Raw genomic sequence first — 12,242 nt, forward strand, 5'->3', positions numbered from 1 at the left:
TCCTTTCCATCAATTCCTCCACTACCGTATCACCTCGGAAACTTTTTACAAAGGGAATGGGAACAATTGCACCGGCCAAGGCGCTGAGACACGGAAGTCGGGCGAAAGCAACCTCCGTGTACGTTGCAATTCATTGACGCTAAGACCACCAATTAGCCAGAAAAGAGATTTTGAATGTGGGGTAGTAGAGGACAGGCAATGGGTGATGCGTTGATGATGTTTACGTAGCATCTTGAGGAGAGGGGACGGATGGGGGACTGCGTGTCTGTGTTACCTGCGTAGGTAAGGGCTTATAAATTCGGGGGGAATGTTTGCCTGTTGTATGTAGTCTTGAAAAAGTACAAGGCAAATCGAACGGTTTTGACGGTTTGTTGCTCTTTGGAAGCAAGGAGAAGCTTCTTTGGGTACAGTATAGGTAGGGGTACTATCGGCAGTGGTTTATATACCCATCCCGCTAGCCCTTTCGATCTTCAAGTCGCTCGCTGGCTGTCCACTTCTAACCTCAATCTCAAAACCTCACCTCATTCTACAACAACCTCGACTTCACCTCTCACCCACCTCGCTTTCCACCACACTCACCAATACAACACAGTCAAAAATGGCCCCCATCACCCTCACCCTCCCCTCCGACTACGGCTACGTCCTCCTCGCCGCCTCCTCCACCTTCTTCATCAACACCCTCCATGCCGTCCTCACCTCCAAAGCCCGCAAGGCCTCGGGCATCAAGTACCCCGTCTCCTACGCCTCCAACGACCTCGCCGAAAAGGACCGCAAGGCCTACCTCTTCAACTGCGCCCAGCGCGCCCACAACAACTTCACCGAGAACCTCACCCCCTTCCTCGGCTCCCTCCTCATCTCTGGGCTCCAGTACCCCAAGTTTGCCGGCGCCCTCGGCGGCCTCTGGGCTTTTGCCAGGGTGTTGTTTGCTTTGGGGTATACCAGCAAAGGACCAGAGGGGAGGATGATGTAAGTTTTATTTTCTCTTTCTAAGATGTGATGGGTACTGACAGTATTAATAACAGTGGTTCTCTCATCGGCTCCCTCACCGACTTTGTCCTCAAGTTCACTGCTGCTTATACTGCCGTTGGCTTTGCCCTTCAGTGGTGACTTTGGGAAATGTGGGGGTTGCCGTTGATTCATTGGGAGAGATCTTGGTGATCGATTGAGTCCGGCAGCGAAATGTGTTATAAGCTCTTGTTTTTTGTGATGAGCTTGATAGGGAATGGTAATTATTTGTGGAAAAAACTAGATGGCCGATTTCTGACGACTGTTTGGCTCCAAGGCACAGGTGATATGATACATTCAACAACAGCTGGCATATGAGATGTACTAAATTAGCCAGGAGAATGTGCTATGATGTCTTTGAGTACACACACAAGTATTGTTACAGAATGTACTAGTTACACGCACATATATACCCCTCCCATCGTTCCCTTGTCCCTTGAAATTCCTGGGGTATGTATGCCATGCATAATTTTTTTTACACCACCGACGCCGCCCACATACCCTTTCCCTGTCCCTTTCTTGTTTTTCTTTGGGAGATCATATCTATTAAACAACAGCCCACCTGTCTAGACGCCCACCCCCCCGTCTATTTTCCTTTACCTCCAAGTCTTCTTCCTTCCCTTCGGGGGCCCGCGAGGGGGGCCCCGAGGGATTCCCAGTGGAGTGGCCTTCTTCCCCTTCGCAAAATGCGCCGCCCTATACCTCTCCAACCAAGCCATCTTGTCTGTGCTCTTGCTCCACTCCTTCAACTCATCATCCGTGGGAAACCAAGTCTTATACGGCACCATGTTCCCCTGGGCAATATTAGGAAACACCGAATTGTACGTATACGGCGTCTCATGCCCATACACAAACACCGGCCTCTCCTTTGCAATCCTATCCTCCATCTTTCTATAAAACCGCCCAGCGCCCGTCTTTTTGGGCAGCTGCCCGCCAAACATCCTATACCACTCCTTCTTGCGGTTCTCGGGTCCCATGAGGTACTTCTTCCGGCGAGCGCGGGCCCTCTTGTAGAGGTTCATCGCCCGGTCATCCGTCATCTCCTCAATCGTGTACTCGACCGTCCACTTTGTGTTCTTGACCGTGACGGTAGGCCGGTCAACGTACTTGCCGTCAATCTTGTTCTTGGTCGTGAGGATGAGGCCGTAGATGGGCTCGGTGAACTCGCTGTCGATGGGGGGGTCTATCTCCTCTTCGGAGAGGGCGGCAAGCTCCTCGACTAGCTCTTCGGACGGCTCGTCAGTGGCGGCGGTTCTGGTGGTCGCCTCGGCCTGGTCTTCTTCTGAAGCCTCGGCTTCGTCGATGCTGCGGAAGTTGCGCGTCTTGACGAGCAATTCAGACATGATGTTTTCGAACTGGGCGAGCTTGGCGGCGTCTTCGTCTTCTTCGCCTGTGACCTCGCCCTCTTCTGTTGGGGAGGGTGTCTCGCCTGACTCTTCTTGCAACCGGGAGGCCAGCCTGAGGATGAGATCCTTCAGATTGAGCTTCTCCGGAGAGGTTTGGCTTCCGATCTCTTGACCCTCCTCGGCGGATTCAACCTCTGTCGAGACCTCCACGGCTTCGTTCTCCACGACGGCAGGTTCCGCGGTGGCTGTTTCCTCCGCCGCCTCAGACTCTTCCACAACGTCAAGTTCGGTCTCCTCACCCTCTTCAGCCAGCTCCGACTCAGGCGCTTCGTTGTTGGCCTCGCTTGTGAGCACCTCAAACAAAGCCTGGACATAATGCTCAGCCTCCTCTTGGGTGGTGTTCTTCAAAAGGCCGCTCTGCTGCAGGGCGTCCTGGATGGATTCCCGAATGGAAGTGGCACCGTGTTCTTCGTTCTCAAGCGAGTGCTCAACCTTGAGCATGACATCATCCCAGACATCTTCACGGGTGTCGTCGTCTTCCTCAGTCCGCTCAGCAGCTGATTCCACTTCCCCTTCATCTTCCTCCGGTCGGGTATCGTCAACCAAGCCCTCGTCGTTCTCTTGATCCTCAACCTCCTCTTGACCCTCAACCTGCTCCTCGGCTTCATGGTCCAGACCCCTGAGAACCCGTTCGAATTTCTGAATGCGCTCCTGGGCAGACTTCTGAATTTCATCAATCCGTTCCTGCGTAACCGGGCGAGCAAAAATACACATGTAAGGAGGCGTGGTCGCGTGCTTGACTGTCTCGAAGTGAATACGCAACGTTTGCCCCGGGAACTTTGCAGTCACCTTGTCGAGGACCTGGTTGAGCAGATGGACGCTCAGCTTGAACTCTTGGTCTCCGATGGTGGTGTCCGCTGCCTCGTGAAGAGAGACATCCATTTCCTGAAGAGGGATATACTGGAAGCCAAAGATGCGCTCAGTGTTGTGATAGGCCACAAAAATACCGTCCATGCGGCCCATGCGCACCTGGAGAGAGTATTTCAAGAAGGCTGATCGGATCATGTCAAAGTATTCACGTTCATACGACTCCCAGGTCCCAAACCGGCCGCGAATCTCGTAGCCTTGGCCCTTTTCGTATCCTTCTGGATCCATGCGGATCGTGACAACGGCTCTGGTCTTGAGATCAAACATGCCCGTCCCGGGAAGTCGCGGATCGAAAGCGTCGAGCTGTGACCGCATCATGAAATCACCCATCGTTGTGTAATGGTAAGATTCTGGGCCATTCTTCTCCTCGTCGGTGAGCTGATCAGACTTTGACTTGCGGTACTTCTCAAACTCCTCCTTGGGCATGGTCAGGAACTTTTCCATCGACTTCCCCAGCATGGCCAAAATATTGCCCGAGTCAAACTCCTTGTCAGCATCAATAGCATATGTTCCGTCCTTGTGGTGCAGGAAAATAGCCGCTGGGCTTCTCAAGATTCTGTTGAAGTCCTCGCTGCTTTGCTCCGGGTCGAACTGCTTGGACAACATGGCTGTATTGATCGGACGCCAGGAAGACAGAAGGAAATGGAAATGTGCAAGTGTCGCCGTCATACTCGAAGTCGATCCAGAGTACTTCTTCTTCTTCTTGGCTGCCACACCAATAAGTGTCTTGTCCCTGGACGATGTGATGTACTCCTTGAGCGCACCGAAGTCGAACTCGTGGGTGGGCATGATTTGAGACAGATAGGGGTCATGGTTGTAGACTTTGGATCGGGGGTCCTGAAGATAGGAGACTCCGGGGTTAAACAGTACGCGATCGAGGCCGTATGCTAGTGTAGGTACCGGAGGTTGGCGCAGTTCAATGGGCTTGAGCCTGAGATATCTCGGGTCGATTTCTTTGATATCCAAATCCGGCTTCGCTTCGTCCTCCTCCTTCTTGGCCTTTTTCTTCTTGGGCTTGTCTCCTCGATCTTCTCCTGCGGCCGCTGCGGCCGAGTCCGCGGTCTTCTTCTTTTTGGCAGCCGCCGGTTTGCTCTTCTTGCCGAGATGTTTTGTTTTGGAACCCTTTCGTTTTTTGAGAACACCCTCCTTCAAAACCTTTTTCACGGCATCTCTGAGCATATCCTGATCACCTTCGGTTCCGGCGGCATCGGTCGATGTTGAGAGGTCTGTCGCATCCTTCTCCTTGGCAGATTTGGGTTTGTTTTTTGGTTTCCGTTTATTTGAGGTTTCCTCGGGGTTTTCGTTATTCTCGGCTGGCGGATCGGATGATGGAGGAGTAGCATCTTCAGTAGTGGTTGCTGGCGCCGATGGTGGTGGTGGTGGTGGTGGTGTTGTCGAATCAGTATACCATCGAGTTGCACCAAGATGGTTGATGGCTACTGGCAAATACCTCCGGGGCGCAGGGCTCTGGGCAAGGAGGGTTCGACATGCCGAGCATACAAATGGTAATTTTAGTGTCTGTCGAGCCTGTCTCGCCAAATGCAACATTGTGGCTGCCCTGTTCGTCCGTGGAGGATGCCGTAGAAGCCGTTTGAATGTCTGTATCAGTGCATATCTTTTGCGCGCCGTTGTTCAATTTTTTTGCCCTTGTCCAACCGTGCCAAGCCGCTAATGACCCCTGCTCTGCTGCCATTCCAGCGCCAAGGCTTCAATGACGTCGATCTCTTCGAGAAGCATCAACAACAAATGTTCTAGGTAATATCCATTTCTGGTTTTTCAAAGTCGGTAAACTCTCAAGGGGGATGCTCGTGTAGAATTCAGCCCTTTATGATCTATATCTTGGGGGTTTCCTTACCTCTAAACAGTTTCCAACCTTCCCTAACCTTGCATGCCATGTCATGGTCAAATTGACTGGCATTGCAAAGCAAGTTAACAAAAGAGCGCACTCTAAACCACGCATTTATAGGCTCTCCAGGGTAGCTGGCAGCCTGTTCTGTCTCTTATGTTGCGAGTAAGTCGTGGGCCGTACATCTTCACTAACTTGCAGTGCCCGTTATCTTGATCACCTCAACAGGATAGAAGGAGGCCACGCATCCAGGACCAAAACACACAAACACCAACAATATCATCACGCACCTTCTCCCAAGTGTCATCACCTGCTTCTGTACTTGAACACACGTGTACTGCTTTCTTACGCGGTCAGACAACCCATCTAAGGCAGGTACACCAAAATCACGACATGGTCAGCACACATGAGGCAATGTCCAAAGAGCCTTGCCTGTCCAGAAATTTAACCCCCACGCTCACCTCGCTTCATGGGCGTTACACAGCCTCTCTCCTATCTCTGTCCCTGTGTCGCTTTGCCGTTATGTGCCACGCAAAACAATATCGACGGCGATGGGCAGCCTTGCTTCAGCTGGGGTCTCACAGCGGAAACAACAGACGACATCAACATCAACAAACAAACCAAAAATCACTCACATCTTCGGCCCGTTTCACGTTCGTGCTTTGTGGTGATAGTGATGTTAGCTATACCCAATACAAAGTCGCCCAGCAGTGGGTGTCCTCGGATCTTGCACCGTAAATACTCCAGAGTAAAAGTATGTCAGCAATGCATCAGCCACTCATACTGTTGTGCCTGCTCAGCCAGCCATCATGTCGAACGGGAGCTGGGCGTGGGTAAGAATATCCTGTCCATTTCCAAGCGCCTGTGTAGGCCTCAGCATACCTACGTAGCCCGAGCATCGATATCTCAAAGCCATCAGATCAAGTACCAAAACATCGGATTGCCCGAGACCTGTCTTGCTCAACTGTATTCCACATAAGACTTTACACGCTCAACTGTCCCACCTCACTACATCTCCCAGACCGCCCATCCTCGCACTCAGCATCCCTGAGTCCAACCGCTAGAAACATTGGAAGTCGATCCGATTGGACCAAGCGCCGCTGTATTGCCTCGAGCTTTCGGGAAGATATCCCCTTCCTGACAAACCAGATGTATGCAGTTGACCAGAAGAGATAAACAAATTCCCAGCTCCGGCCACAAAACATGGAAGCCTAGCAAGAAACAAGCTTCTCTCCCGCTCCCCCCTTACCGCAGGCCGCGGGTGAGGCCGCGCGGGCAATTTCTGGTGTTTTTGGAAGGAGTATCTACCGGTATTGGTTGTGGACTAGGGGAGAAGCCACAGCCGCAGTCTTGCGCTATCTTTGGGAGGCACGCACCAGTGACACCACAAGGCCAAGAGCAGGGATGGCTTCATGAGGATGGGGGTTGTGAATGGAGGATGCCGATTGCCGGGGTAGATGGTGGTGATCGAGGAGGAGGTTACCTGGCCATCATCTTGGCCCTAAATATCCCCAAGACACGACTAGTGATGTTGGTTGCCGACGATATGTTCTCACACTAGGTATGCGCAGCGCATACAACAGACCGCACTGCAAGAACCTCACACCACCTCCTGGGCCATCTCAAACGACGCGGTTTCACAACCTGAAGGTCACCTACCCTGCTCAACAGCTTTCTGCAAGTCATACTTCGCATATAGCTATCTACGACAACGTCTCTTGCGTGGGTTTGGTTATCTCTTTGTCTCAGATCCTGACTCACCTCACACCCGTTGATATCAACATCATTCATATTCCGACTCCCAAAACAGCAGTTCACTTATGCTTGTTTCTTTTTCACACATGCACTCCCGCCACCTAACCCTCCCACCCTTACACAACCCTACCTGCCAAATCCACAACCATCTTCCCACAGCAACCCCCAACCCTTGAGGCCTCACCTTTTCTTTTTCACCTTGCCAGCAAAGGTGGCATTTCTTCTTCTCCCGATGATGGATATCGACCAACCTCACACCTGCCCTATGTATTCCACGAAGGTAGCCAAGGGCCTGGACTTTTATGCCTTCAAAAAACCCCCACCCACGGAAGCCCACCGCCATGTCGTGGAAGATGGCAAGGCAATTGTAAAAACCACATGACACACATCACCTGCTTCCCGCGGGGATGATCGCAAAAAATTATGGCGTGGCGGGCAAAGGAGAATAAGGCGGGAAGCTGACTTATGGGTAACCGGGGGTTTTGCATCCGCCCAGCCCTTTTTTTGCCCTACGAATTTATCTAGGAAAGGAAAAAGATGTTCTTGATCAAGAAGGTGTGCAAAAGCAGTATATAGGTATGTATGACTTGCATTATTCGAGTCACCACACCACACCTTGTTTCGGAGCATTGATTAGCCCTTCTTGCTGTTGTGTGTTGTATGTTGCAACCACTCCTCTCCCACCTCTTGATTGTAACGTCCCCTTCTTTTCCACCGTGCTATCGAGTCCTCCTCATACAGTACAGGAACACATCCCCCCATCAATATCTCCCCTCCCAATCTTACATACCTATCTCTCAAACCCTTGATAATCACAAGCCAAACCGAACCCCTTCTTTCAAAACCCACCATACCCCCCTCATGATCATTCACATTTTTTTTTCTTCCATGCTGCCAACCCCATTTCGTCTGAAAATCGATCGGACCGTTGACAAAGATCTCCACCTTCATCCCAGCCAGCCTAGCGTGCCTTGCGTGGGGGTGAGTTCGCCAGGTGCTTCCCGCAAAAACCCCACCACTTAACCAGGGTTTCTTTCCAATCCCGGGCGGAATTACCTAATGACTTACACATTATTTCTTTCCCTCAACTCCAATCCCGGCGAGTGGTTTCGCCCACGAGGGTTGGGCGATTGGTTTTCGGAGAGAAATCCGACTTTCGGACACTAAAAAGAAACTCGGAACGTTTTTTTTTTTTTTTTATTAAAAATAATCATGGGTGAGGTTGTATTCTAGGACTTGTGGGTCAAAGTGCTTGAGAGAATTGTGAGACCCTGGAAAGGCTTGTTGTGATGGTTCCCAAGGTTGCTTTTGAGGTTTTTGGATCCTATTAGCGGCTGTTGTAATGGAGTAGGAAGGGTATAGGTGAGTCTATTTTCATGGCCTGGGCAGGTATGTAGGTCAAGCATGTAAGTGATGGCTGTCATTGCTTTATCTGTCACGGAAAAGTCTAGATGTCTCGATCTCCATTTCACATCTGGCAAGTTCGGGAATGAGACGGGGACAGAAGCCATATCCTGGTTTTGTAAGTGTATCGTGGTGATATTGACCGAGCAGGTCAAAGTTGGCTGGCTGATTGTGAGATAACAGCGTTGCTGTCTTGAAACCGGGCAGATCAAGGTTGAAGATATGAGGTGGTCGTGAGACCGGCGAGGGACTGCTATTATATGCCATCACTCTCGTTTGACTTCTTGATAGGCCAATCATCTTATTCTCTGAGAGGTGGTCAGTTCAACTCCCCTACCCATGATGCAGCTAGATGGCATCCCTGCTGCGGCTCTCCAACTTGCTTTTTGCTCAAGAACCTCAACACCAAACCCTAACTCTCCTTTTCAGCTTCCGATTCCCCTCCTCCCTCTTCCTGAATTCCTATCTGCTTGCTTGCTTGCTCGCTGCGTATCAGCGTGTGGGTATCATCCGCCCCGCCAGCCAGGCCCTTGCTTCCCGTGTCGTCCCAAACCATTCATCGGAACGGCTGCAATTCTTGATTGACTGCGGGCATGCAACAGCAGCTATCTCGCATACCGGTACGGAGTATGGCCTTCGGTAGTCCAGATACAGAACAACTGACGAGTTATTAGCATATACGTACCGAGTCATTCTTACCGGTTTCTTGTCGCGATCATTGAATTCCTTGATGCCATCCCAGCATCAAGCACGACACAAAAAAAAACCCTCTCTTCGCTCTCGCTTATTCACCATTCATGCCCAAAGTATCCAGTCAAAATGGTCGTGTAAATACGTAACAATTATCCTCTTCCACCCCCCCACCCCCCCTTTTCTGCCTCAGCCGTGTGTGCGGCGCGGTTGCCCAACTTCTTGGTTAATCGGAAGCTGATAGAACGACAGAACTGATATCGCGATAAGACGTCGGAATGGCGCCAGTGTAGCGGTCTGCCTTGGTCAGAGCTGCAAGCACGCACACAAACTGTGTGTAATCTGTCTCACTCCATCTCCCGGGCTTTGCCTTGTGTACCTGTGTCTCGGAGGCTGTAACTGCTAAATAGGCGCTGCAGCTATCCTATCAATCAATCTCGTGGGGGTCCTTCTCATGTCTGAGATCAGTCTCACAGAGGAACAAGACCAGGGCTCAGAGGCAGGCAGGTACCCGCGTTATCGTCACTCATCACTCTGTGATCCAAGTGAAGCCATCACGCAAGGTCTGGTTTGCTGATACGTCTGGCTAAAGGAGGTGTTCACGACATCGTGTTACCACCCTACGACCCTGCGGGAACAGTACCGCGTCCGCAGCGCAGGAAGATATAATGCCGCACACGTAAAATCCACCTCGGATGGCAAATGTCATATGCCTCTCTGCTTGTCGGATTGCACTGCAGGCGGCCGCATCAGAACCTTGACGGACACTGGGGATGGATGGCTGGCTGGATATGGACGAGCGAGCCGCCCATCCCGCTGTGGATCTCTGTGCCGTCAAGCAAAGAGGCAGACATGTGTGTTGGGTCCCAATGAGCGTTCTTATCTGTATCATGAGACCATTCAACCCAAGTATGCAGCGATAACAGGATATCATGGTTGGATGGATGGGCGATGAGAAAGGCCGCCCATTGCCCGAGAAGCAATCAGGAATTCCGAGAGCAAGTCCGTGTAGTGTAAAGAGGGGGATGCAACCTCGATTCGACAAGATAAGTCGGCGAGCTGGGTATGGCTCCAGTAAAGAACGGGTGAAACGTCGTCGATCCTGAGAGATCAGTCTAGCATGAAATACAGCGATAGAGGAGCGCTTGAAGGGCGATCCGGTCATCTCCATTCGCGAGTGCTTTGATTGCTTGGCCACCGAGCTGCCGGCACATCTAACCAACGGTTCTGCCACATGCTTGAATGTCACGATGGGAGTGATAATCAGATTGGGCGGGCGGCGTTAATCAGGGATCGCCCGAAAGGGAAGTACCAAGGAGCGGGCCAAGAATTCGAGAAAGAGAGATGCAGTCAAGAGAGGAGACGTCCGTGTGTCCGAGAGCCCAACTGAGATGTCCGTGGTGCGGTCCGGAGTCCTGACAGGCTGGTTGGGCTGGTCGATGACAGCCAGGGGAGGCTGTGAGATGTCATGATTGTCACCAAGGGGCACAGGGGCGGCTCCAACGGTCGAGGCGGCTCGAGCGCTCGCGTCTTGCCTTGCCAACTGCTTGCTTGCTTGTGCTGCCCTACGATGCGTGTTTGCTAGTGGCCAGGTCTGTGGTATTTTGCAGTTTCGTTTCTTATGACGCCTTATCTCTCGCCTGGCAGGTTGGTTGTCCCTAGAAGGTGGAAGCTCCGGTGGCATATGTTGGCTGTTTGCTGTTTGCGGGCAACAACGTACGATTTAGACCGATTAGATTCTGGAATGGTCGAATGGGAAGTGTTCCATGCCGCCGCCAGGCCTTGTCGTTCACTTTCTTGGAAAATGGTATCTGTTTCGCATCGGCCTCTGTGTGTGTGAACAGCACAAGAGGGTCCATCGGCTGAGCGGCCCTGCATCTGAGACGTGGGGCTTCATGACGGCAGCACGCATGCCTCAGGCACTGGTAGGGACACAAGAAAAACGCTTATCTGGACCCCCACAGACAACCCTTCGTCATCCATGTGGCTTCCCTTGAGCTGGCCGGTTCCCACCCATGATCCCTGTCGCTGACCCGTCCGACCGCCCGCCCCGTGTCACTCGCTGATAAAGTCGCAGGTTCCTTGGCCCCCAGTTCGTCAAGAAAGTTGTTGTATGTTGGAAGAGGACGAGCCCCCTGATTTGACTGTCCGTCCACTGTGAAGAAGGAAGAATATCAAGGTGCCCTGAATATACCGTGAGGGCACCTCAACGGGAACCTCGGAGAAGAAAGACCCTGTCTAGCTGCAACCGATGGTGGGTGAAGCGGGGGAACGGTGGACTTCCAAGTGGACCAAGGTGTGCTGTCAGAAAAATGGGAAAGGAGGGAAAGGCTCCAAAAAGCTGGGGAAGAAGAGCCACGATGAAGGGCTTTCCCAGTCACAAGCTCTGAGTGTAGCTTGTGATGCTCGCAAAAGAGGAATAGCAGACAGGAACAAACGGGCCATTTCTCCACGGTTCGTTCGCTTCCCTCACCGTCCAGAAGCAGGTGCGAAAAAGGTGGTGTTCCAGGTTCCAGTCAAACCCACCCTCTTTGCCCACCACCCCGCGGGCGACACACATTGCATCTCCACGTCCCACCCGCGCTTGTGAAAAAATGATAATATTGGCACCATTGGCCTTGCCCTCTCCGATTTTCTGTTCAATGCGCCCGCACAGCACCGCATTCGCCTGTTTGCCTTCCATGTAATAGTAATACTCAAGTAGAAAGTATAGGCTCGGTGTGTTCCATGTGGGATGATAGGGTCATATCCTATACGGTGGTGCTTGCTGGATCGGCGCTCTGCTTTGACAACAGGACCAGGTCTTTCTCCTAAAACCAAGAATGAGTGTGTGTCTCGGGTCCGAGTAGGTAGGTATGTAGATGGTAGATGTCGCGATGAGATGCTCGTCTGTCGTTGACTGACACCCGACTCACTGCCTGCTGTGACCGCCAAAGACATCCATCAACACCAGTAAAAGAGCATCCATCGTCACGTCACCTTTCGCCATCGATTGCTGGACCGGGGTGCATTTTGACCCCAAAGTATCTTCTGCCGAGGGGTTCTGTTCCGTGGAATAGGCGGGAACCTCTTCCCACGCCCGCCCACCGCGCGGGAGCCCTGTATCTCGCTAGTGATCGAGACCCGCGCAATGCCTATCAGAACGGCAGGTACTTGGGCCAGGTAGCAATTTATCTCCCTCAAATCCTAGCTGCCGGCGCTATCTCGCAGACCTGAGCACTCCCTCCCTCTCTTTTCTCCCTGCTTTTAGCTCTTGTCTGCAATCCTTA

At 52.0% G+C, this 12,242-nt stretch overlaps 2 protein-coding genes across 2 annotated transcripts; one reads left to right on the plus strand and one right to left on the minus strand.

Moving 5' to 3' along the window:
• Window positions 1–598: 598 nt before the first annotated feature.
• QC764_202550 (uncharacterized protein) lies at window positions 599–1,406 on the plus strand (the record flags this gene model as incomplete). The annotated part of the gene is made up of 2 exons (XM_062943955.1): window positions 599–966; window positions 1,023–1,406. The coding sequence occupies 2 exons, from the start codon at window positions 599–601 to the stop codon at window positions 1,105–1,107; spliced, it is 453 nt and encodes a 150-aa protein (XP_062802726.1). The 3' UTR covers window positions 1,108–1,406.
• Window positions 1,407–1,601: 195 nt separating this feature from the next.
• Window positions 1,602–4,826, minus strand: QC764_202560 (uncharacterized protein; the record flags this gene model as incomplete). The annotated part of the gene is made up of 1 exon (XM_062943956.1): window positions 1,602–4,826. The coding sequence occupies one exon, from the start codon at window positions 4,824–4,826 to the stop codon at window positions 1,602–1,604; it is 3,225 nt and encodes a 1,074-aa protein (XP_062802727.1).
• Window positions 4,827–12,242: the final 7,416 nt, after the last annotated feature.

The sequence above is a fragment of the Podospora pseudoanserina genome, chromosome 2 (genome assembly GCF_035222485.1).
Source record: "Podospora pseudoanserina strain CBS 124.78 chromosome 2, whole genome shotgun sequence".
Classification (NCBI taxonomy): Eukaryota; Fungi; Ascomycota; class Sordariomycetes; order Sordariales; family Podosporaceae; genus Podospora; species Podospora pseudoanserina.